Here is a 24,621-nt window from a genome sequence, read left to right as displayed (position 1 = left end):
AAATGCATTTATGCGAGGAAAGACATTTGGTACAGTACAGTATTCTATCTATTTATTTATTTTTGAACATTTAAAAATAGCATTTTTAATCACAAGCAGAGACAACTGCTCATAGCTGCACCGCTGTAAAACATTTTGTACCATGATAACCATAAATAAAAATATAAACATTGGCTGAGTAAAAACTCACACAAAATAATCATACAAGTTTTACAAAGAAGCCACCCCCTTATTGACAACTGTACATCCCAGTGAGCAACCGTTTGTTCTATGAAAATGAGCTGATAGCGTCCATGAAGCTCTTGATAAGCGTCTGCTGGAATCAAACTTGATGCTGGCACATAATCACAAAATTATTGGATGAATATTAAGGACAAGGCGAGGCCTTGGCCCTAAATATGAGTCAAAAACAAACAATTTAGCAGATGTGACATTCCAACATGCTGCTCAGGTTGGCTCTGCTCCAGGTAATTTTGGATCTTCACATTAAAATTCTTAAGCTCCAAGTTGCTTAATTGCAAGAAGCAGTACAGGTTTGTTTAGTTTTCTGTTTATCAAGAGCTCATTTCAGCTGGAAAATTGCTAGTTTTTAATAATGTTTGGATAATTCATGCCAGAGAGCCCACATATGGAATGGGCCAGAATTAATGCCCAACTTGATAAGCTCGATGCTCAGCAATGACTAAATATGATAATCAAGCCATTTATGGCTAGTCTAAACACAGCATTTTGATTAACACTGTGTTTGTGGAATATTAGTAAAGCAGCAAAACCAACCCGTTTTTTTTGTTGTTTTTTTTATTTATTTTATTTTTTTTATCAATCTCATGTGCCAGCCATTTTGCCTAATTGCTGTCAACTGAAAATGGTATCACAGTTTCTCGGGTAACAATCAATCAAGGCTCAGCTTCAGGAAACAGGTGAGCCATGATAGATCGTTATCTGTTGCGCAACTGTGACACCATTTTCATGGCCAAAATGGCCACCCTGAGATGGATAAAAAGGGGTGGATTTTGCTGATTAATTTGTTTTCCACAAATTCAATATTAATCACAATTGTGGGACTGCATAGGACACGTTATTGTAAAGATTTTTTTTTTTTCAGCTTGACTTCCCCTTTAAATGGAGAAAAGCAGATCCCCACATTTTGTGAAGAAATCAGGAGGCAAACTACAAACACAAAGAGAGATATTATAAATATATCTAATTGTTAAAGGTTTTTCAAATACTTCAATCCTAGACTGCAGCAGGTTGCAGTAAACATACGAGAACAGAGTGGGAACTACAGCCAATCATATTTGATCAACTTGAAATAAACGGAACACCACCATTAAACGTTTGACCTCCTTGGAGTAATGCGAGTTTCCCTCAAGATGTCACAAACAGATGTACACGCGGAATAAAAGGAACAGCAGAAATAAATTCACGTCAACTGTCGAGACATTTGCATTAGAAAATACAGTAGAAAAACTTGGAGCGCACTTGATATTGCTGCATTGAAAAGCTCAATTTCAAATAAATACACGATGATGCATCACGATTTTTCATGACACTGCATTTGAGCATAAGCTCATCCATCTCCATCAGCAATTCCATTTTTTATTGCACAAACCAAACCTCAGCTTACTTCTCAGATCGATCCAGTGACTATTAACGACGGATGTTTCACCTTTGACCACTCGGCGTAACATTTTTTTTTTCTTTCAATATGTGCAAACTAGAGACTGTTAAAAAAAAAAAAAAAAAAAAAAAAAGTAATATGACAAAGCAACTTTGGTTCAGGCTGACATTTTGCCTGACAGGAGAGAGGATATCACTCTGCCTGAGAAGCACTGATGATGAATAATTATGAAAATGACTCAATTCTTTTTCCTAACTTGACCTCACTTCCAAAATAGTGATGGCCTTCCTCAGATAGATGGACAAAGAAGCTTAGTTTTGTAAACCGAAATTCCTTTTTTCCCCAAACACGTTTAATGATGGCTGATGCCATCAGTTGGCGGATTTTGACAAAAGACAAGTGGTCACTGACCGTTCTCCGGATCAGAACTATCTTGCACTTCCTTCTAATCAATAGGCTGATAGGATATGATTGCTTTGTGTTTATGTGCAGTGGGCTAAACTTCATGTGCTAATATTGTATGCGCATCCGTTTATTTATTTTTTTAATTTGGCTCCAATCGTTTTGAAACATGAAGGTTGTCCTTCCAATTTTTTTCTTCCCCTTTCCAAGACACCAGAAAAATAAATGCCTAAAATAAAAAATATTAAGGCTTTCCATTATGTTTTGTTACTAAAAGTAACATGACAGACGTTGTGTGTGCGTGTGTGCGTGTGTGTGTGTGTGTGTGTGAGGTCCCGGTTGGAAATGACATCACTCCCTTCAAAAACTAATGACGTGTTTGCGTCTGAAAATATCTGATATGAGCGTTGTCGCGTGCCCAGCCACTCAAAGAGTCCGTACCAAAGTAAGAGTGGAAAACAGCACAATTTAAACATGGAGGAGCATGGGAGAGGTCACGCCACTGGCCCCTTTCATGACAAAGACGTCTCCCTCTTCCTGTGTGCAACGCAGACTCATGTGTGGAGCAGACTGCTGCTGGCTGCGGTGGCGGCTGCGCACGCACGCACGCTAATGTCTATGCGAGCGAGCCAGAGAAAGTGCAGCCTCCCTTTTTTTTTTATACCACATACTGGTGGTTGCTGTTGGAGTTTGTCGTGTAGGTTTGGCAACTGTACTGAAAGTGGTCGCTCAGCACATTGTTCCAATCGTGCTGCTGCTGCTGCGATGAATCATGGGAGAAAGGCACGGAGCCGTTGGCCTGATGCTTTTGGAACACCGCGTTGTCAAAGGATATCAGGTCTTGCTTGCTGCTTGGCAGGAGTTTCTTCTCTTGGTTGGCGTCATACTTGGCCTGGTGGGGACAGTGATGGGATGATATTACATGACTGTCATTTGCTGCTTTACATTTTCTACTGACAATCAGAGGACAGAAATATTAAAAATGCAAAATTTGTCATTTTAATTTGATGCTCAGATCAAAACACAAAACTGGGAGTGGCTTGTATTATGCATATTAGGTCCCACCCCCAATACAACAAAGTTTTACCATTGACAGTCTTGCAACATTACAGCCTGCAGCCACAAAATGCTAGCTAGCTAGCTAGCATATGAGATGGTGCAGGTATTTTCCATCACAAACACTGAATTTAGCCAATAAGTAGGGCTGGGTCTCGATTTTAATTTCCTCAGTCGATTTGATTTTGCCTGAGTATGATTCAATTTAAAAAAAAATTCTGATTCCATTCACATCACTTCAATCTGATTTTGATTACTTGTAGAACATCAATTCTTCTTAAGTGTCAAGGACATGATAAAAACTCCACAAATATTAAATTCCAAAGTAAATGTAACATTTTATAATCACTTAAGTGTTACACAAACATTGAACTTAGCAAGGATGAGATCAAAATATTTTCATAATTCTAATTCAATAATTTTAAATATAAATAAAAAAATCTGAATTGTCTAAAAGTGCAATAAGTCAGGTCTTTCATAAATGTAAAATACTTTTAAATTCACGTGAACAGTAAATTTTAAGAAAACTAAGATTTAAAAAAAAAAAAAAAAGTTTCGCGTTTAAAATTGCATTTTGTGCAGTTTGTCACTTTTTTTTTTTTTTTTTTTTTTTTTTTTTACTCGCGACTGCCACCTCTGGCCAAAAGCGTAACTGCAGCATCCCAACTGTGGAAAGTCAGCCGCTCATGCATGCAGTGCTGTACGGTAGCTAACACCACAGGCTGATGCTAGCTCAATGCCTCATGTCCGCTACTTCATGGGGGACGCTCATGTCACCCTCCACCACTCTACTATAAAGGGAAGATAAACGCTGGTATGTGCAGTCAAACACAAGTAAAACAGTCAGGGCTCTTTGTACTCATCTGGGCATTGGTGGAGCAAACATGACATATAAAAAGCTTTAATATTACCTTTTTAAACGGCACAAAGCATCTTTAAGAATTTATGGGGAAAAAAAAAAGATATTAAAATAATCGATTCATGGTTTTATGAATCGATATCGGGCTTGAAAAGAAGAAAATCGATTCAATATCAATTTGATTTTTTGAAACCCAGCCCTACAAATAGGTTTCTTGAAGTCAACTCATTTGCTCCCCAAAACGTATAAATACATTCTATTTTAAATGTTTTGTGTCCCACAGACATATTTATACGTTTGTTTGTTTTTTAATGCTAGAGCATATAGAAGGATTTGATGCAGACTCTCAACTGCTGAGAACGGGTGATGCAGTAGTAGTAATTACAAAAATGGCCAGCAGGTGGCAGCAGACTAAGAGCTCAACGAGGGCCATATTGCACAAGCTGTTTTCCCCACAGTTTTAAACAGATTTGTGAATAATGATGAAACTTAGCTATAATCTAATGCTAATTGCTGCAAAACGGAAACAGATAGAAATATACTTTTTTTCTTGATGAAAGAAGATAATCTAATCTTTCTTTTGGTAGGTTCCATGTTTTTATAGCAATAGAACAAAATATTCTGTGGGACTTGCAAAATCAGTCCAAATCCAGTAAAACAGCCGGGAGCGAAGGGGGTTGCTTCAGTGAAAATGGCTGCTGGGAGTGAATGAATTAATGAGGTATTGATAGAAAAGTAGCATACATAAACGCTACTCTCTGTCAGATGACTCACCTTGTTGTATAGAAAGACCCCAACTATGGCCGTCATCATGCCCAGCACATTTGTGAGCGTGACAGGATTGCGCAGCATAAACAAGGAGATGCTGATGACCATGATCCTCTTGGTGGCATTGGCCACCGCGTAGCTGAGCGGGCTGACCAGATTGAGCACGCTGAAGGCGATGACGTTCTGAGCGAAGTTGCAGAAGCCGCTGATGAGCAGCAGAAGGACGGTTCCGGTCCATCCCGACATGTCCCACTGCGAAGACAGCACGTGACGTTCAGATGTCATTCGGGGGTCGGACAATCCAGACAAAAGCAGCAGAAAAGAAAAGGAGCAAGTACGCACCAGATCATCATTGACGAGAAAGACGGAAAGGTCAACCAGCACCCAGGTGGGCAGCATGAATATCACAGCATTGAAGCCTAAAATGTTGAGAAGCCGCAGGTGGTGGATGCGGGTGTCACGTAACACCTGGAAAAGAAACATAAAGGACATTTCTTCATATGTCTGTTTCTAATTAGACATGTCTTATATGAAGCAGTCTGGTGGAAAATCTCTGGGAAAAAAAACATGTTCTTCATCTATACACGTGTCAACAATTTCAGTGCATACCTTTTTGGAGAAGATATTCTGCAGAGAGAAGCAGAGCGTGGCAGCCAGAGCGCTGATCAGGCCCGAGACGTCGAAGGACAACTCCGTCACCGTTGCCAGCAGCACTCCGCCAATGATGGGGATCAGAGATATGTACACCTTCCAAGTGGACCGCACGCACATCGTACAATATGTAGACAACAAAATACAGTTCAGCTATTTTGAACAAGGAAATCACTGAGCAAGTTAGAATAATAACCCAACCCAAAGTTCAGGGCTACCAATGGCATAGGAAGGCACGCTCAGTTACCGTTGTAATATCTTTTAACTGCATTTTATTCAAGGCCTCGAAGTGTTTTTTAACATACAAATCATTTACTGTAGTCGTGACCTTCAGACTGAATTTATGTAGGTTTGTGTGAGAATACAACGTTCCAGTTTACGTGCAAATTCGGGTTACGTTGCTACAGTAGCAAAGGAACACCATCCTAATTGCCCCACCACTGCCACCAGAGTTGAAGTTTCTTTAATCTGAATAAGCTGATGATCCCATTTAAAAGTGGAAGTTAAGTCAAAAATGTTCTTTGCAATAATATGCCCCACTAGTCTAAATAAGTCATTCTGGGCAAGCTGAGCCTACAGACACTTTGATGTCAGTTTCAGTCACCAGCAGGTGGCAATAAAGTAAAGAATGCCCACCACCCCGAGATGGATTAAAAAAAAACGAGTAGATTTTTCTACTTAATTCGACTAGATGCAGCACATTAGACATATTGAAAAGATAATTAATATTTACAAGAAGCCAGGACTCTTACTCTCTGGTCAACAAAACACAAGCACGAGGCATGTGTCGATATTAGATTCTGACAGTATAACTGTGAGCAAAAATATCGCAGTATCGCACTTTAAAGATTACAGCTCTAGATTGTAATGATTATTCTTTTTTTTCTTTTTTTTAATATTTGGGTAAAGCGGCACGATGGGTCGAGTGGTTAGCACGTGCGCCTCCCAGTTCTGAGGACTCCGGTTCGAGTCCAGGCTCCGGCCTTCCTGGGTGGAGTTTGCATGTTCTCCCCGTGCCCACGTGGGTCTTCTCCGGGTACTCCGGTCTCCTCCCACATTCCAAAGACATGCATGGCAGGTTAATTGGGCGTTCCAAATTGTCCCTAGGTGTGCTTGTGTGCGTGGATGGTTGTTTGTCTCTGTGTGCCCTGCGATTGGCTGGCAACCAGTCCAGGGTGTCCCCCGCCTACTGCCCAGAGCCAGCTGAGATAGGCGCCAGCACCCCCCGCGACCCTTGTGAGGAATAAGCGGTCAAGAAAATGGATGGATGGATGGATGGATATTTGGGTAAATAAAAAGAGCATTTTGGCCACTGAGAGCATTTGGTACATAAAAAATGTTTGCCATGTCAAGTATAAATAAATAAATAAATAAACTTTACCATTATGTATTTATTTATTTATTTTTTAATTCTTCTTAATGTCCCACCGTGGTGAGCTATTTTTAGAACAGACCCATGGGCTACTCATATTGTCCTTGAGGCTAACTAGTACCTGCTGGCAACAAGTTTTTTTTTTTTTTTTTTTTTTTTTTTTTTTAAAGGACAATGCACAATCAACAGAGCAAAAAAGGTCTGTGCATATGTACAGTCACTTTCATCTTACTCCCTCTCTCCCTCCTCCTACGTGTGTAACTGCTCACTTTTAAACCATCAAAACGGTCATCGGCCCATGCCTACACAGCACTAAATTATACACGACTATACAGTGTTCCCTCGCTATAATGCAGTTCACTTTTCACTGATTTTTTGGTGCAACTTTGCATGCATTTTTTTTCAGTAGTGTACCTTCCCTAAATTATCAAATGTATGAAGGCTTAACCTTTGAGAATGTTTAAATCAAAAGAGAAATGCTAGAAAGTGGAAATGCCTTAATGAGAAAAGTGTACAAATGTGTGGTGAGGGGTTTTAGAGCCATAAAACATTTATAATAAATGTAAAACATAAAGTTAACTACTTCCCAGATTTCATTTATTGTGGGTCTGTTTTGGAACCTAACCCCAGCAGATAACGAGGAAACACTGTACTAAAGAACGGTATATTTTAGGGGTGTGAATTGCCTAGTACCTGACGATTCGATTCGTATCACGATTCACAGGTCACGATTCGATTCGATACCGATTAATCCCGATACGAATGGTCACGATTCGATACCGATTAATCCCGATACGAATTTATAAGTCGATTGTTGCGATTTTTTTCCATTCAAATTTAGAAAATACTATCAGTAAATTTGTACATGTACACTGTAAGATTTGTATGAATATATTTATCTAAAACTTGAGGCTTATAACCGTGAGCCACTGTACACAAACAGTTTGCAATCTGTTTCACATTTGAACAGCATTAAAATAAAAATATTAAGGCTTAATGTGCCGTTCATATAACATTCTTCCATGCTCAAGGTGTGAATCCTAAAAAAAAAAAAAAAAAAAAAAAATCGATTCTGCTGATTATTGAATCGATTCGAGAATCGCGCGATGTAGTATCGCGATATATCGCCGAATCGATTTTTTTTTAACACCCCTAGTATATTTATTATAAAAAATTAAAAAAACAAAACAAAAAAAACAGGTATATAGGCTGTTTAATACTAAGTACATTTGTTAGACAGCTAGTCATTTCATTTATTGCAAGTTTTCATTCTTGCGCCAGTCGAAGACCTGTGGACTAACGTCATATTCTGCAACATTCCCTGTCTGTGAACACTTGAGTGCAAAGTAAACATGACACACGGATGTAAGACGCAATAATAAGCATAATGAGCAACAAAGCCACTAAAAACATTACGACATCCGCCCCAGGATTTTTTAATTACATGAATGAGTAGTTTTGTTCCGATAATCACACCCACATTAAAAGGCAATTTGGCAGACATTAAATCAGGTTTGCCAAACTTCAAATACAAGCAAGTATCAAAACAAAAGTAATTTGTTGTTTTAGAATTAACCCCATGAGTTGCTTTGGTAACGACAGAAGAGGACCTAAAAACTCCTCACCTGACATTTAAAAAGTTGATGTTCTCATGACTATACTATGATGTAATATGAGCTGCAGTAGAGTGGCAGACTGTGCCACATCACCATTGCGGAAAGAGCGCAAGGTTAAACAGAGCAAGCCTTGTTGGTTGCACTCAGGCTACTCACCTTGGTGGTTTGCTTCTCCCTCATGATGATTCTTGACAAAAGTACAACCCATATTGGCATTGTGGCTTTGACTGCAACAGAGGAAAAATGTTGTCACTGTATAGAATATCTATTAGGGCTGCACAATAAATGGGGGGTGGTGGTGGGGGGTCGCCACAATAAAGCAACAAATTAATCAGCAATATCAGGTTTATTATTTTTTTTTAAAAGTGTGTAAAATACAGTGTGCCATGTTTTTACTCTGTTGATTAATGTGTGTTGTGTTTTAAAAATAGTGCCAGCGGGTACTAGTTAGCCCCAAGTGCAACACTAGTCTAAACACAAAATTCTGCTTAACATTGTGGAATATGAATTAAGCAGCAAAATCTATACATTTTATCCACATTAATGGGCAACCAGTTGCTGTCGATTGAAAATAACATGACAGTTGCTCAAGGTACAGGCAAATGACCAATCACGGCTCAGCTTGTGAATGGCACATAACCAAACTTAGAATTACAATGCTAAAAGTGTATAGTATACCTTTAAATCACATCGACACGATACACCTGTTATCTTTTCTGCATCTGTTTTATTTTGTTGCGAGAAGTCTTAAAGGGACTTAACTTAGCAATTTTTACCAGTAAGAATATAAAATGTCTATAAATGTGATAAATTCATTATTTTTAATGTACAATGACCTCTGAAAACACATTTTGTCAATTGTTATTGACTCTAGATGACATCACACGTGCTCGGGGAAAAAGGTAATGACCAATTATGGCTCAGATTGCTAATGTCACATGACCAAACCCAGAAAATAGGTCGTGACCCGTTTCCTGAGCATCTGTGATTTCATTTTCAGTGGCAAAATGTGTTTTTAACTCATTCACTGCCTTTGACAAGTATACTTGTCAATTGTATTTTTTAGAGCGGTGCTAAATGGGGACGAATCTGAGCATGCTCCACTGTAAATATCAAACTTGGAAACAACTTTACTGATGCCCAACCACCGGTAGATGACATCATTGCCCCATTTTATAGGAAATAAACACAGTTTCAGAGTCCATGGGAGAAATGGCTGTATTTTGGCAAACCTACATTTTTCTGCTGTCAATTATAAAAGAACGGGACGGGACAAAAAGTAGGGAGTCTATTCTGTTATTTGGTAGATTCGGTTTATATATAATTATTGAATGGAATATCACGTGAGTATTGGAAATGTAAAAATTTTCTATAATGACTGGCAGTGAATGAGTTAAAGGTATTGAAGTTATCAAATTAATTCTAGACTAAATATTAACTTGCTGAAAATGGCTAAATGAGTCAAGTATCCCTTTAAATATTATTTTTTTCTTAAAAATCACATGGGGCTAGTCTATAGTGGATAGATATCAGTGATGCATGTACATAACACACAAGCTGATTAGCTACAACAAAATGTGACGTGATTTCGCATGGAACCGGAAATACACTCATTGATCTAATTATTAGGAAGGTAAAAGGATGACAGCACAACCATATGTTCAGCTCAACGGTGATTACGCTATTTTCACAACTTGTACTCGGGTTGCTAATGAGACAATATATGGCTAATTTATGACTTCCGTGACTGCATGTGTGTAGACTTTCGTCATCAAAAAGTTCCTAAATCTGTCTACAACAACCAGGTCGACTAGAAGGCCCACACTTTAGTTAAATATAGCCCGCCGTTAGCCACAGGAGCTAACATCAGCTGATGATATTCACGCAGAGTTGCCAGTACTAGACACAAGCACTTCCCCGATTGTCTACTTACCAGTGTGCGCGTATGAAACGGGAACCTTCCATATGCTGAAGTGAGCCGACACCGATGCGAAGTATTTCCCGAAAGCTAAAGGCAGAATGGTCCACCAGTAGTACCGCTTGGGCAGTTCAGTTTTGGGGACTCCCCATGCCCGCAACAACGGCGGCAGGAAGACAACAATAGAAAAAATGTGGAAGAGAGACACCGTGACCGGGTACGGGAATCCATTGAGGATGATCTTGTTGATGACGTTGCCGCCCGAGCTGACCGTGTACCAGCACACGCAAAGAGTAACTATCCGGAACCCTTCCCTGACCTGAGCCCGCTCCACCGCAGCCATCTTTCACAGCGGAGTCAAGTAACGCGTCACCGGCGGCGTGGTTGCTGCGCCGCGGAAGTGGAGGAGGCGGAGATCCGGGTATTGTCAAATCATCCAGGAGCATGATGGGAAATCTTTACGTAAAGTGCGTAAGGATTGTTTGCAAATTTCGTACATGATGATTGAGCTCAGAGATATAACATCTGGTTTTGTAAATGAAAATTTTGTGCTAGCTTACCCATGTGGTAAATATATTGCTTTTGGGTAAATTCCATATCCACAATTAAGGCTAAATTTAGTAATTCTTTTCCACGTCTCCTTGTTTTTGATAGAGCTTAAATCACATACTAATGTATTGTCCATTGTTAAAAATAAGAAATCTGAGCGTAGGTACAATGATGTATTTGAGTGAAGCTTTTCATGTGACCCCAGATAGACTTGAAAGTTTGTTTGAATGTTGAGTTGACTGCATTATTTTGTTTTAATTTGTTATTGATGGTTGTTGATTATTGTTGTTGACATTGTGATTTTGAAGTTTTCTTTTAAATTGTGTCAATTTTAAAAAATGTACAGGATGACAAGTCTTTATCCACTGGGAAATTTTACACAAAATAAGAATTTCCAAATCCCTTCCACATGTTTTCATATTGCAGAATTGAATTTGTATGTTAATACTTTTAAATTGACAACAAATAATAAAAATAAAAAAAATAATAAGAAAAGTGCTTATACAATGAAAGTATTTCTTTGTCTCTTATTTTTTTTATGGGTTATTTATTTCTCTCGCGCTGCATTGATGTTCTGCCAACGTTCATGAGTCAAATCTCAATAAAGGGTGGAAGAAAAAAAAAGACTGAATCATGCATTCATTACTACAAATGCCACAGCTGTTTCAACTCTAAATGAAATTGATTACCAACATGCTTTCTGTATTGTTTTGTTTTAAATACTAATCATGTTTACTAAAGTGTTCCGGGACCAGTCATAAATCAACTGTGAAGTTGATAAATAATATTTTCAACATGATTTCCATCATTTTCAAAGCATAATTTGATGCACTGTGCAACATTCAGGTGCATGTGATGAAGATTACCGATTTAAACCACATTAATGCAATAAATCGACGACAATGCAGACCTAGTCCGTTGAGTCCACCTGAATTTTGCACATCAAAGCATTGAAAATGATGGAAATCATGTTGAAAATATTATTTAGCAACATTACAATGGAATGAAAATGTTTTTAGAAGTATGTTGTTGATTTTTTTTTATTATTATTTTTTACGATTTACCCAGACTTTATGGACACCTTAGTTGCAAGGAAAAGTATATATAACCCTTTGGAGTTACATGGATTCCTAAATAAATAGCTGATCTTAATTAAACTAAGTCATAACAAACAGGTTGATAAAACTAGGAGTCCATCTTCTTTTTTAATACCGCTTGTCATCATTAGGGTTACAGCAAGAAAGCATTAACAATGCAGTGTGGGGGAACGTATATGATCCCTAGTTTACTATTATGTTGGTATTTAACGACACTTAAAAAAAAATAAAAAAAAATAGGTAAAGCGAACAGACAGAAGACGGTCCATTCATTTTATACAATGACAGTAGAAGATTAACATAACGCGACACAATAAAGCCCACAACAAATGTCAAGATGTGTAGGATGACATGAATACAGCAATATATACATTTCTGTAGAATTGTGCAGGTGGGTGGGGAACATTAACAGATTTAAAAAAAAAACAAACAAAAAAAAAACACAAGATCAGGGGATTTTGAGCATCCATCTCGGAAAAAAATCTGCTGCCTGGTGGTAGTCCAGCTACACCAATGTTCATGATCCAAACAACCTGTGAAGATTAAAAATAATTTGTAGAAAAACAGCAAAACAAGCTCACATTCTATTTATTTGGACTTCCCTGTAGATTGAAAACAAGATTCAGTTTTAAAAGTGCTATATTGTACACAACTATGGGTTGTTCTCATCTAAAGAGCATGTCTCATAGCTACTGTTAAAGCAATAATCAAGATCGTAGATTACAGTTTACGTATTTGTGCTACTACACGTGTATTGATATAAGCTAATTGCTAGACTAGTAACTAACAAATCTTTTCAGAATCGATTATCCTATCAATGATTCCATCAAAGTACTGTATGCTCACAAAGAAACACAGCAGAATGAGTTAAAAACAACAACATATTATAGTAATTTAATATTTGTCAAACTACAGAAACTTCATTTGGTCAAAAGAGTGTACCAGTCTGGAAGTACTGCATAGTGCGTAGTGTACTGTACTCACAGAATCATACAGAACATGATGAAGATGTTCCACAATGCAATGAAGATGCGAAAGTATCTCAGGCTGAGCAGGAACTCTCGAATGTTGTCACCTGCAGAAGATATACAGACACTAATAATAATAATACTACTACTACTAATAATAATAATAATAATAATAATAATACACAGATACTTTTCATTTCTCACACTTTTATACACACCTGTCGTTGGATCTCTGGACTCATCTCCAAATCCATGTGATTCTTTCTCTTTCCGTTTGCTACAACACAATTCAACTCACACTGATCAACGTCCATATTATTTACAGTAATAATAACATGCCATTTTAGTAATTGTACTCTTACTCACAGCTTGAAATTCAGCACAGCTCCGGCATTGATCAGCAAGGTCCTGGAAAAGGATAAGACAAGCTTTTATTTCTGTGTTGGATACGCACCAGATAAGCTGGTGAATTAAGTGGCATTAGCAGGGAGCTAATCAGCGACAGCTTGATTCCCACGTACATAAAAAGCGACTATTTCGGCACATATCACACATCGTAATGTGTTAAACGTATACATTTGAGTGAATTAATTAAATTACCCAAACAGCAGCAGATCTCCGATCATCGTGTCAACATTAAAGCTAACGCCTCACTTCCGTATTCGCACCATGCAATGTGACCAATAGGATTTCAGTAATCGCTACCAGATTTGCCCTCAACTTTGTTTTCAAGGAAGACAGCACCTTGTCAGTCAAAATAAGCAGTAAACATATTCAACTCCATACCTTTTATGAAGACTTTTTGTATTTTTGTACTTTTATTTTAAAAAGACATCGTGAGGCAAGAACACTTATTTGAGGAGTGTATTTTGTAACATGACATGAAGGAAGAAGTACATGAAATACCTGTCAGAGAAATGAAAAGCAAATATTGACCTACAAGTGCTTTTATATTAGCACGGATAGATCGTTGACTCCCACCAGATTAAAATCGAGATTAAAATGGTAAATTTTTCTCTACTATTTTGATCCTGTAAATAAAGATTCATTAGACATTTGTTTGAAATAAAATACTTTTTTTTTCTCCAAATGAATGATCATCAGTAAGTTTGAATAAAACTGTTTTTATTTATTTTTTATTTTTTGCTTTAGTAATTTGCACATTTCAGAAGCTGTACTTTACAAATTCCCCAGGAAAAGGAGTAGAATCGGTACTGATAAATCTTTTTCATCCGAATATTATGACCTTCACTACTGCGTTACTACGCGCCGATGTGTGTACATTTGGCTTACGTCACCGGCGTACGTAATTTGTTTGTTTAAAAAAAAAGGGTCCTGCAGGAAAGTTAGACTGTCTACTTCGGTGTTGTAGTGCCATCTAGTGTCAGCAAGTGGCTACTGTTGTTTTGCAAGTAATTCAATTTGTTGACGTTCATAACATGTATCATCTATGTTTTATCACGCGGGGGCGTATGAACATCCGATGATAACAGTACATGTGCAGAACTGCTTTGGTAAGTCACGTATTAAAAATAATACTAATTACAAAAAAAAATCGATATCGTCTCAATAGCGCTTGATGCGCGTGTGTTTCCCCATCAGCCCCCCGCAAAAGCGCTTTGGAGTGCTAAAGACGTCAGGAGCCGTTTTTAAAGCAGCTGCTGTGCAAATCTGCAGCCTAAAAACCGGAGCAGCTGGTCCCGATGAGGATGAAGATGGTGGTGGCGGTGATGATGATGATGATGATGCGGGGATGACTGATATTAATAGGAAGGCTTGAGTGTCTCAGCCTTTCACTGTCGAGGCCGGGGGGGCTTGGTGGTGAGTCCGTGGACCGGGTTGTGGGGAGTGGGGGTCTTCCGATCCTGACTGCGCAGTTGGACATTAATAAGAGCGAGGAATCACCTTGATAACAACATGGATGTGCTGGCTGTCCTCAATTTGGGAGATTTAGCTCAAGCTTTCTCCAAAATGGGAATGTTTCCTGTGTTTGATGTGGCTTATTACATCGTGTCCATCCTCTACCTCAAGTATGAGCCAGGTGAGAGTCAGAAGAACACTTTTTTTGTATACATCAAAGGCTGGCTTGTTTTATTCATTCATTTGAAATATAACTCAAATATATGTGGATTAGGTGTGATTTTCCAAAATAAGAAAATCGTAGAACCATTTTTGTTTTGCTAGCCTATCAGAAATGTAAAATGCATGTAAATGAGTGTTAAAAGTTCATCTTAATGGATTTTGTGTGACAACCACTCTCTGTTCCGATATCCATACAAGGACTTTCTTTTGATTTCATATGGTGAGTGCTCCTTTTCCATAAAGAGCTTGACCTGTTACATAAAAGTGTTCAGTTGTAAAAACTCAGCTTGCTTCAGTCTGAGGGAAAGTCTGACCCTATTCAAATACACTGAGGAAATCACTGAAGTGAATTAAAGCACTTAGGCTATCGACATTGTCCAACTTTTAAGTCCTTTGAGCGGCAGAGCCTTAGGCGGATGAAATGTGAGAGACGGCCTACGCATGCCAGAAACTTGGGCAAAAAATAGAAGAGCCTGAAATAGACGTCAGCGGGCCCACAAAGCCCCCCGTGCTCTTGTAGGCTTCAGGACTAACTGTGAGCTATGTGGACTGAATGTTAAACATGGAACGATTTACTACGCTTTGGACTGAAGGAAAAGTTGCCTCAGTTTCTCATTGGTTTACAGCTTAATGGAGCGGGTGTACGCACTTTATGGGGCTATTTGTACTCTTTTATTATGAACACAATTTTGTCAATTGTTACCATCACTTACTGCATGTCTATACAGTTAATATTCATCCCACCAATATGCATATGATCTACCGCAAACAGTGCTGTAAAGCTCCTGCTAAAGGGTTGGGGGGGATTGGTGCCTTGCTCAAAGACACCTCACCAGTAGTCAGGAAGCAGACAAGCATCTCCCAACATCTACGTACTATTTGTTTATATGAGTTATCTTAGCTCATTGAAAGGCACTCACCTTGAGATCATTGATTGTCATTAGCTCCACTTGTCTAAACACATTTCAAATAATGTTGCATTTGTGGAAAAAGAATTAAGTATAGCAAAATCCACCTGTTTTTATCCATCTCAGGGGGCAGCCGTTTGGACACTTTGCAGTTGCTCAGGGCTCAGTTATTGACCAATTAGGGCTTACCTGATCTGACTGAGAAATTACTATGATGTAATTTTCATTTGACATCATGTGGCAAAATGGCCGCCCCTGAGATAGATAAAAACAAGTGGATTTTGCTGCTTAGTTCCATCCATCCATCCATCCATCCATCCATCCATCCATCCATCCATCCATCCATCCATCCATCCATCCATCCATCCATCCATCCATCCATCCAGGGGGGTGCTGGCGCCTATCTCAGCTGGCTCTGGGCAGTAGCCGGGGGACACCCTGGACTGGTTCCCAACCAATCACAGGGCACACAGAGACGAACAACCATCCACACCCACAAGCACACCTAGGGACAATTCAGCACGCCGAATTAACCTGCCATGCATGTCTTTGGAATGTGGAAGGAGACCGGAGTACCCGGAGAAGACCCATGCAGGCACGGGGAAAACATGCAAACTCCACCCAGGAAGGACAGAGCCTGGACTCGAACCCGAGTCCTCAGAACTGGGAGGTGGACGTGCTGTTGCTTAGTTTATATTCCAAAAATAATATTAATCAAATTGTTATGTTTAGACTAATGAGGGAACATGCAATATATTGTCAATAAAACTGGATTGACTTCCCCTTTAAAAGAAGAGAAGATTTGCAATTAGGATGACTCACTAGGAGAATGTATAAAAGGGGCCATTTTCTGATAGTGGTGCTGCAATGGTAACATTTATCCCTCTAAATGAGATGTTATATGTTGGAGAAAAAACATTCCTGTATATGTTGTGCTTAAATGTATTTTCATGTGTTTCGTGAGGTCTCCGTAAATTTGACTCTGTTTACTTCGGGGCAAGTTTGACAGTCAAATCGTGCTGCGTTTATTTGCATGTTTTTTTATTTATTTATTTGCTTTTTGAAATGTGAGTGCAGCTTCTTAGCATTACACACAGACATCAAGGAGCTGAACATAGCTGGAGGAATAGGAGAGACAAGTGTTAGGGTCAAGGGTTTAAGACGGGACCGACACATGCACGGCGGGGAAGGAAGAAGTGGAGAAAATTCTATTCTTAGGATGGCATTTCTCAGCATCAGATTGCTTTTAAAGCGAGCACCAGGACACGCTCGCACACCTGTTGTTGGACGTCACGTTTGTGAGAAGCACTCTGCTCACTGCTTAATTAACTCTGTCTGTGTGTAATGTCCCCCTATTGTTAACTAAATGTAAGCCATCTCACAACCATATGTCTTAAATTATCCTGTTTTAAAAAAAAACACCTCGCTGTACAGTAGAAAACAATCGATTGATGTGTTGACTGTTAATGTTGATTGTCAACAAATGAGCCAATTCTTCACATCATTGACTTAATAGCAACAATGTAATCACATTGTCTTTTCTTACCAACATAATATACATAAATGTTTAAAGTGAACACATTTTAAACATTTATTGCACCAGTTGAGTTGCTAAACAGTCAACTCACAAATGAGTTATGATAAACGTGCCCTATCATGTGCGTACACTTATAGAGGTCTGGGCGTGGACACAGATACAGCACATAGGCACACGCGGCTTGCACAGATAACCACTTTTAAAGGTCACTGTATCAGTTAATGTCACAGGAACTACACAAATACTAGGCACAAAAAATATACTTTTTGATCAACATTATTATTCTTTTGAAGTGAATTAATTTCTGTACATGAGTAAAGAGCTCCGGTTCGAGTCCAGGCTCGGACCTTCCTGGGTGGAGTTTGCATGTTCTCCCCGTGCCCGCGTGGGTCTTCTCCGGGTACTCCGGTCTCCTCCCACATTCCAAAGACATGCATGGCAGGTTAATTGGGCGCTCCGAATTGTCCCTAGGTGTGCTTGTGAGTGTGGATGGTTGTTCGTCTCTGTGTGCCCTGCGATTGGCTGGCAACCAGTCCAGGGTGTCCCCCGCCTACTGCCCAGAGCCAGCTGAGATAGGCGCCAGCACCCCCCGCGACCCTTGTGAGGAATAAGCGGTCAAGAAAATGGATGGATGGATGGATGGATGAGTAAAGAGGATATTATCTCTGGTCCAACTGCCAAGTATTTTCAAATAAGAAGAAAAAAAAAACAAAAAAAAATAAATAAATAAATAAATAAATAAAGACAGAAATTCTTCTTTTGAAGTGAATTAATTAATGTACATGAGTAAAGAGGAAAATATCTCTGGTCCAACTGCCAAGTATTTTCAAATAAGAAAAATTTAAAAAAGAAAGAAAGAAAGAAAGAAAGAAAGAAAGAAAGAAAGAAAGAAAGAAAGAAAGAAAGAAAGAAAGAAAGAAAGAAAGAACCCCCCCCCCCCCAAATACAAACAACAGAATGAGCAAGTCCAGCGTCAGCGATACTATTTTTATTCAGACCAATACCAGTAAGAGTACTCAACTCTTGAGTAGCCACCGATACAAAGTACCGAATACCACTAATACTTTTGCTACATAAAATTTACCCCCCCCCCCAAATTTCCCTTAAAATTGCCTGGAATTATTGGCAATCTTCTATTCTTCAAATTTCAAATTTCTAGTCCTAGTCTAAAACGGCCACAAGAGGGCGGCCTATACTAGTATTGACCTTTGTCGCAAGTACCGAGTCCTTGGAAAAAAGGCCTGGAATCAACTCGCGGTCGATACCTATTAATATTTACATTATTTACATAATTGGATCAAATCAAAACTAAATTGAAAATGTTTATGCCTTGTGTACATCAAAAATACATTAACCTGGTTTCAACATTAGGTGCACTTAACGGTAACTTGTGAGCTTCAATGCAGGCAGTAAAGCAATGTAAAGGCAGAATGTGCTTCCATGGGAGTCTTTCCAAGGAAGTGTGTCGCTAGCATGTTGGAAAAGTTGTAAACATGCCAAGAATCTGATTTCAGTATTACACAAAGATACAAATCTCTTAAATTTCTCATGATGAGATTATCTGATTACTGGCGTCGCCCTCCATTCATCTGTCTCTGTGCTGTGCAGGCTCCGTGGAGGTTTCTCGCAGGAGTCCCGTGGCCTCGTGGCTCTGTGCCATGCTCTACTGCTTTGGGAGCTACATTCTGGCCGACATCATGCTGGGAAGTAGCCCCGTTGACTATTTCCAACACAACAGCCACATCCTGCTGGCCTCTGCTATCTGGTGAGGAATGACATACTTTTTATCCTTTAATAATTGCACGATTTGAGCACAAGTCACATCAGCTTTCCATGTGGAAACACTGTCACAGTTGTTCATTGGGCTTTCGACCCAAAAAGCATCCAGCCATCCATACTGTACAGCTTATCCTGTTCAAGGTTGCGGGGAGCTGAAGCCTCTTCCACTCTCCCAGCCATCAATCAATGAATTCAGATTTATTGTCATTGCACATGTTACAAGTAGAGAGCAACAACATTTACTTAAAGGGGAAGTCCCTTTTTTTCCCCCCAGAAAAAATGTTCTATGCTGCCCCACTAGTCTAAATACGGTATTATGGTTAATATTACATTAGTGGAATATGGGATGAGCAGCAAAATCCAGCAGTTTTTATCAATATTATAGACATTTTAAACTGTAAAGCGTCTTTGAGATCATTTAAGAAGCGCTTTATAAATAAATTATTATTATTATTATTATTATTATTATTATTATTATTATTATTATTATTATTATTATTATTATTATTATTATTATTATTATTATTGTTATTATTATTATTATTATCAGGTCTCAGGTAACGACCAATCACAGCTCAGCTTCAGAAAACAGGTGATATGTGATTGGTCATTGCCTGAAGCAACTGTGATGTCATCTTCAGTTGACAGCAAGTGGCAAAATGGCCTCTCCCACGAGATGGATTAAAAACGGCTGAATTTTGCTGCACAACTCGTATTCCACAAATGTAATATTAAAGGGATACTTGACTCATTGGACATTTTCAGCAATAAAAAGTTCATATTTTGTCTCTAATTAATGTGGTAACTTCGTTATTTTTCACATACAATTAATACCTTTAAAAAGTAATTTTCTACTTGCTGTCGACTGATGATGACAACACCTGTGCTGAGGAAGTAGGTAACGACCAATCATGGCTCAGTTTACTGACCAAAACCAGAAAACAGGTGAGCCATGATTGGTCGTTACCTACTTCCTCAGCACAGGTGGTGTCATCATCAGTCAACAGCAAATAGGAAAAAAATGTTTTTAAAGGTATTAATTGTACATGAAAAATAATGAAGTTATCAAATTAATTCTGCACAAAATAACTTTTCACTGCTGAAAATTGTTCAATGAGTCAAGAATCCCTTTAATCAGAATGTCATGTTTAGACTAGTGAGGTCACATATAACATATTGTCAAGAAATGTTTAAGGTTGACGTCCTCTTTGACACCACCATTTTTCAGGCGCATGAACCACTTCGACAATATTTGTGACTCTAAAAAGAATCATACAGTATTATGAAATGTAGGCTTCAAGGACAAAATTGAAATATAGTTTGTGGTGGTGAAAAATACACTTTGTGATAGTGAATCACTGATCTGTATATATTACCGGATAACCGATAACCCATACACACCTGTGCAAGTCGTTGAAGCCACAGGGCGGCCATCTTGCTCCTCCCATTTCGCAATCAGACTACTGTATAAACTACGTATACGTACAGATTAGACATTTACAAGTTTGCAAAGCAGTCGTCTACTAAATCCCTTTTTCTGTCTGTGTCATATCCAAATATAGGTATCTCATCTTCTACTGCCCACTGAACCTCTTCTACAAATGTGTGGCTTTCCTGCCTGTCAAGCTGGTGTTGGTCGCCCTGAAGGAAGTCGTCCGCACTCGCAAGATTGCCGCCGGCGTCCACCACGCCCACCACGCCTACCACCATGGCTACTTCATCATGGTCATCGTCGGTTATGTCAAAGGTAACGTATTGGCAGAACACGCTATCGCATAGAGGAGCACTTATCCAGTCAAATTGTCATGTCAAAGACTCAAATATGCAATCAGATGTCCTTCCTTCATTGTATCCACTGTTTATGCTCACAGGGTCTGGAGTGGCTCTCATTTCCAACTTGGAACAGCTGCTGCGTGGCGTGTGGAGGCCCGAGACCAACGAGATCCTCAACATGTCATTGTAAGTTTCTTCTTTCATGACTGTCCGATTGGAATAGAACTGTTACTATTATATTTAGTGCTGTCACTGACTGTAGCTGTTTGGAATGTCACTAACTGATCATTCATATTTGAAGTACTGTCAAGAAATTAATTGTCTTCATCTATGTCTATCATTCTAATCTTTCTAAAATGACATGATTTCATGTTTTGGTGGGTTTTCCAAGGATAGCCTGATTTTACCTCACAATAACGCGCATGTTAGCTTAATTTAATTGATTTACTGTACATACAACTGAAAGAGATGAAAATATTCTCCTCCAAGAACTATTAACATTTTTTTAAATACAAAAATAATGTATTTTTCTCTCTCTTTTTTTTTTTTTTTTTTTTTTTTCCCCGTTTTTATAATGCATTATTTGTAAGTATGACCAGTCCAGGGTATAGTCTGCCCTTCACTCAGTCAACTGGGATAAGCTCCTCCCCCACCTTGAACAGGATAAGTGCTATAGAAAATGGCTAATAGTTCTTATGATTTAAACTAGTGAAAAAGTGTTGCGTATATGTTAAATTGTTTATTTTCCGTTCAATATTATATTCTGTACATATTTTTTTCTTTATTATCAACAATAAACCAATAAACACTTATTTAATCAGAAAAGTGATTAATAAAGTGGATAAATACAAAATTATAGAATAGGAAAAAACATTAATGCAACAAATACTACAGGACTCCTGATCATGCAAATGCTTGGTGGGTGGGATTTAATTAATCGTGGGCTTTATGTGGCACCCAAGCCATACATTGCCCACCCCTTACCTAGTACATACATTAATTGGCTATTCATCTCTTTATTTCTGTCCACGTCATTTTTTAAATTATTATTATAGTCAATTCAAATTCATTTATAAATGGTACACTAATATGCATTATAAATGATAACTATAGGTGAAATGACCAAAATTGATTAATTATACAATATCAACGTTAGTCTGTATTAACCTGATACTGACTCAACTGTGCCACCTTGTGGCTGTGAAGGGTAACAACCCGCCATTGGACGCTCTCTGGACAGATGCAAGAATCAAATGTTTCAGTTAATTCTGCTACAAAGGCATCTTAAATGACGCATTTGCAGGCATTACGACACATTATCATTGCTTTTATGTTTATGATTTAACACTATAGACAGAACTTGTATTGCTACTTTAAGGTAGCTTCCTGTACATGTGCAAGCATAAGACACTGTAAAAGACGTAAAATAAGATAGCAATATGCAAAATGGTTTATTATGTATCTAGTGAAGGGAATGACTGATCAAATTAAACGGGTTGACCTCAAATTTGACATCCATAAGTATACATTAAAATGCGGATAACATCGCATATTATGTACATCATCGTTTGTATTTATTTTCTTTGTCCTCTGCAGCCCTACCAAGGCCAGCCTGTATGGAGCAATCCTCTTCACCATGCAAGAAGCTCACTGGCTTCCAGTGCCGAGGAGCATGCTCATCATCGTCTTCACCCTCTTCATGGCCACGAGCAAGGTCTGCACTCTAACACATTCAAATGTATTATTCATGTTATTTTAAGACCTACTGTACATTTAGAGAATACTATTATTTTTAGCAGAAATAAAATACATTCAGCTCAGATAGATCACCAGCGTGTTTGCTACTATTTTGCTGGAAAAGTGTTAATTTTGCTGTTATTGCTTGAGTACATGAGAACTTAGATGACACTTGGATCTCTATTATTGTCTTAAAAAGTAATTTTTCCACTAGCTGCTAGGGATGTAATGATATCCAAACATCACGATACGATATTATCACAATATGAGGGTCACGATACGATAATTATCACAATATTGTGGGGATGTTGGCGATACAAAAATAGGTCACAATATTGTAAAAAACTGAGCTCTTACTAAAACATAACAATATTGCAATATTGTGCTTTTGTACATTACAGCAATGCATATAAACAACCTATTCAACCAATTTCTAATAACACTTAATATTGAGGCACTTACTTGCTAATGCATGCACATTTTGAGTTCCTCCACATATTGACTCGGTTCACAAGCATATTTAAGTGCACCTTCATCTGACCATTTAGCGTGCACTTTAAACATAGAAAGGCCAAAACATGCCTCGTGAAAATTAAACTGCACTAAAAATCAGCCACCAGAGGGTGCTAGAACTGCACAAATGGAAATCAACCTGACTTTTTTTTTTGAAAGATGTGCTACTTATATCGTGACATGACGACGACAATATATTGTGGCAGTTTTAATATTGCAATATCACGACATTGCCGTTATCGTTACATCCCTACTTGCTGCCGACTGAAGATGACATCACCTGTGCTGAGGATGTAGGTAATGACCAATCATGGCTCAGCCTGCTGACCAAACCCAGAAAACAGGTGAGCCATGATTGGTCGTTCCCTACTTCCTCAGCACAGGTGATGTCATCTTCAGTCGACAGCAAGTGGGAAAATTAGTTTTTAAAGGTATTACTTGTACGTGAAAATAATGAAGTTATCTAATTAATTCTGGACTAAATATTAACTGTTTCCTTCGAATAATTGCTCACTGAGTCAAATATCCCTTTAAATTTTACATCGACTTTCTGCCACCAAATTTTCACTCCACCAGGCGCATCTCCAACGACACTCAATCGGCCAAATTGGCAAACATGCGCTGAGCGCATGAAAATCAGGATCTGCATTTGCGCCAAGCTCTAGATGCAATGTCTTTGAAAATAAATATAAATAAATAAATAAAAATAAATAAATACATAAATAAATATGACAATGGGATGTTTGGACTGGGAAGAAGTTACCTAAAAATGTCCTTGCCTCTCCTCCAGGTGTGGATGACGGCTCGCCACTCTCACGGCTCCCCCTTCGCCCTCATCGAGTCGTGGATTTGCCATGTGCTCTTCCGCTCCCCTCTGGGCGGCTCTGAGGAAGACCATCATCACGCTCCAGCCGCCGCAGTCCCTTCGTCGCTGAGAAGCAAAGAGGAACTGAGCGAAGGCGCTCGAAAGAGAAAAACCAAGAAAGCCGAGTAGACTGTGAAACTGCGTCTGACGTGCCAACGTGGCTTTCATATCCATGGCGCCTCTTTCCTAAGAAGTAGAAGACACTTTCTGTTCGAGCCAAATACTGGTGCTCTGCGTTTTACATTTTCATTTACATCTCACAAGGACTGTAAATACAATCATCCACTTCTCAACCTTCCCTGGCCGTTTGAAAACTATTTTTAAGCTTCCCATTTATGCTCATCTGTGTGGTCGTCCACATTCAGGCCGAGCGGGCTCATTGTTGGAGTGTCAGTGGTTCTTTGTTGGTCCATTTCACTTGCTTCAGAACGGAAGGAAAAGTCATTTTCAATCAGACAAATGTGAAGAAAGTATCATGTGAAAAGAAATAACTTTTTACCTTGACAGTTATGACTAATCGAAGTATTTGAATAAAATGAAGAAAAATGTT

At 38.7% G+C, this 24,621-nt stretch overlaps 3 protein-coding genes across 3 annotated transcripts; 1 reads left to right on the top strand and 2 right to left on the bottom strand.

Moving 5' to 3' along the window:
* Window positions 1–42: 42 nt before the first annotated feature.
* On the bottom strand, window positions 43–10,671 carry slc35e1 (solute carrier family 35 member E1). The gene is made up of 6 exons (XM_077534375.1): window positions 10,279–10,671; window positions 8,502–8,572; window positions 5,316–5,453; window positions 5,049–5,174; window positions 4,713–4,958; window positions 43–2,915 (listed from the first exon to the last, which is right to left on the bottom strand). The coding sequence occupies exons 1-6, from the start codon at window positions 10,604–10,606 to the stop codon at window positions 2,682–2,684; spliced, it is 1,143 nt and encodes a 380-aa protein (XP_077390501.1). The 5' UTR covers window positions 10,607–10,671; the 3' UTR covers window positions 43–2,681.
* A 1,327-nt stretch (window positions 10,672–11,998) lies between these two features.
* Window positions 11,999–13,579, bottom strand: smim7 (small integral membrane protein 7). The gene is made up of 5 exons (XM_077534376.1): window positions 13,478–13,579; window positions 13,244–13,285; window positions 13,096–13,154; window positions 12,894–12,984; window positions 11,999–12,442 (listed from the first exon to the last, which is right to left on the bottom strand). The coding sequence occupies exons 1-5, from the start codon at window positions 13,501–13,503 to the stop codon at window positions 12,427–12,429; spliced, it is 234 nt and encodes a 77-aa protein (XP_077390502.1). The 5' UTR covers window positions 13,504–13,579; the 3' UTR covers window positions 11,999–12,426.
* Window positions 13,580–14,276: 697 nt separating this feature from the next.
* On the top strand, window positions 14,277–24,621 carry tmem38a (transmembrane protein 38A). The gene is made up of 7 exons (XM_077534152.1): window positions 14,277–14,391; window positions 14,480–14,918; window positions 19,013–19,169; window positions 20,746–20,930; window positions 21,055–21,142; window positions 22,553–22,670; window positions 23,997–24,621. The coding sequence occupies exons 2-7, from the start codon at window positions 14,795–14,797 to the stop codon at window positions 24,198–24,200; spliced, it is 876 nt and encodes a 291-aa protein (XP_077390278.1). The 5' UTR covers window positions 14,277–14,391; window positions 14,480–14,794; the 3' UTR covers window positions 24,201–24,621.

The sequence above is a fragment of the Festucalex cinctus genome, chromosome 10, assembly GCF_051991245.1.
Source record: "Festucalex cinctus isolate MCC-2025b chromosome 10, RoL_Fcin_1.0, whole genome shotgun sequence".
NCBI lineage: Eukaryota > Metazoa > Chordata > Actinopteri > Syngnathiformes > Syngnathidae > Festucalex > Festucalex cinctus.
The sequence above is the reverse complement of the archived record's forward strand: the minus strand, read 5'-3'. Positions and strand labels throughout refer to the sequence as shown.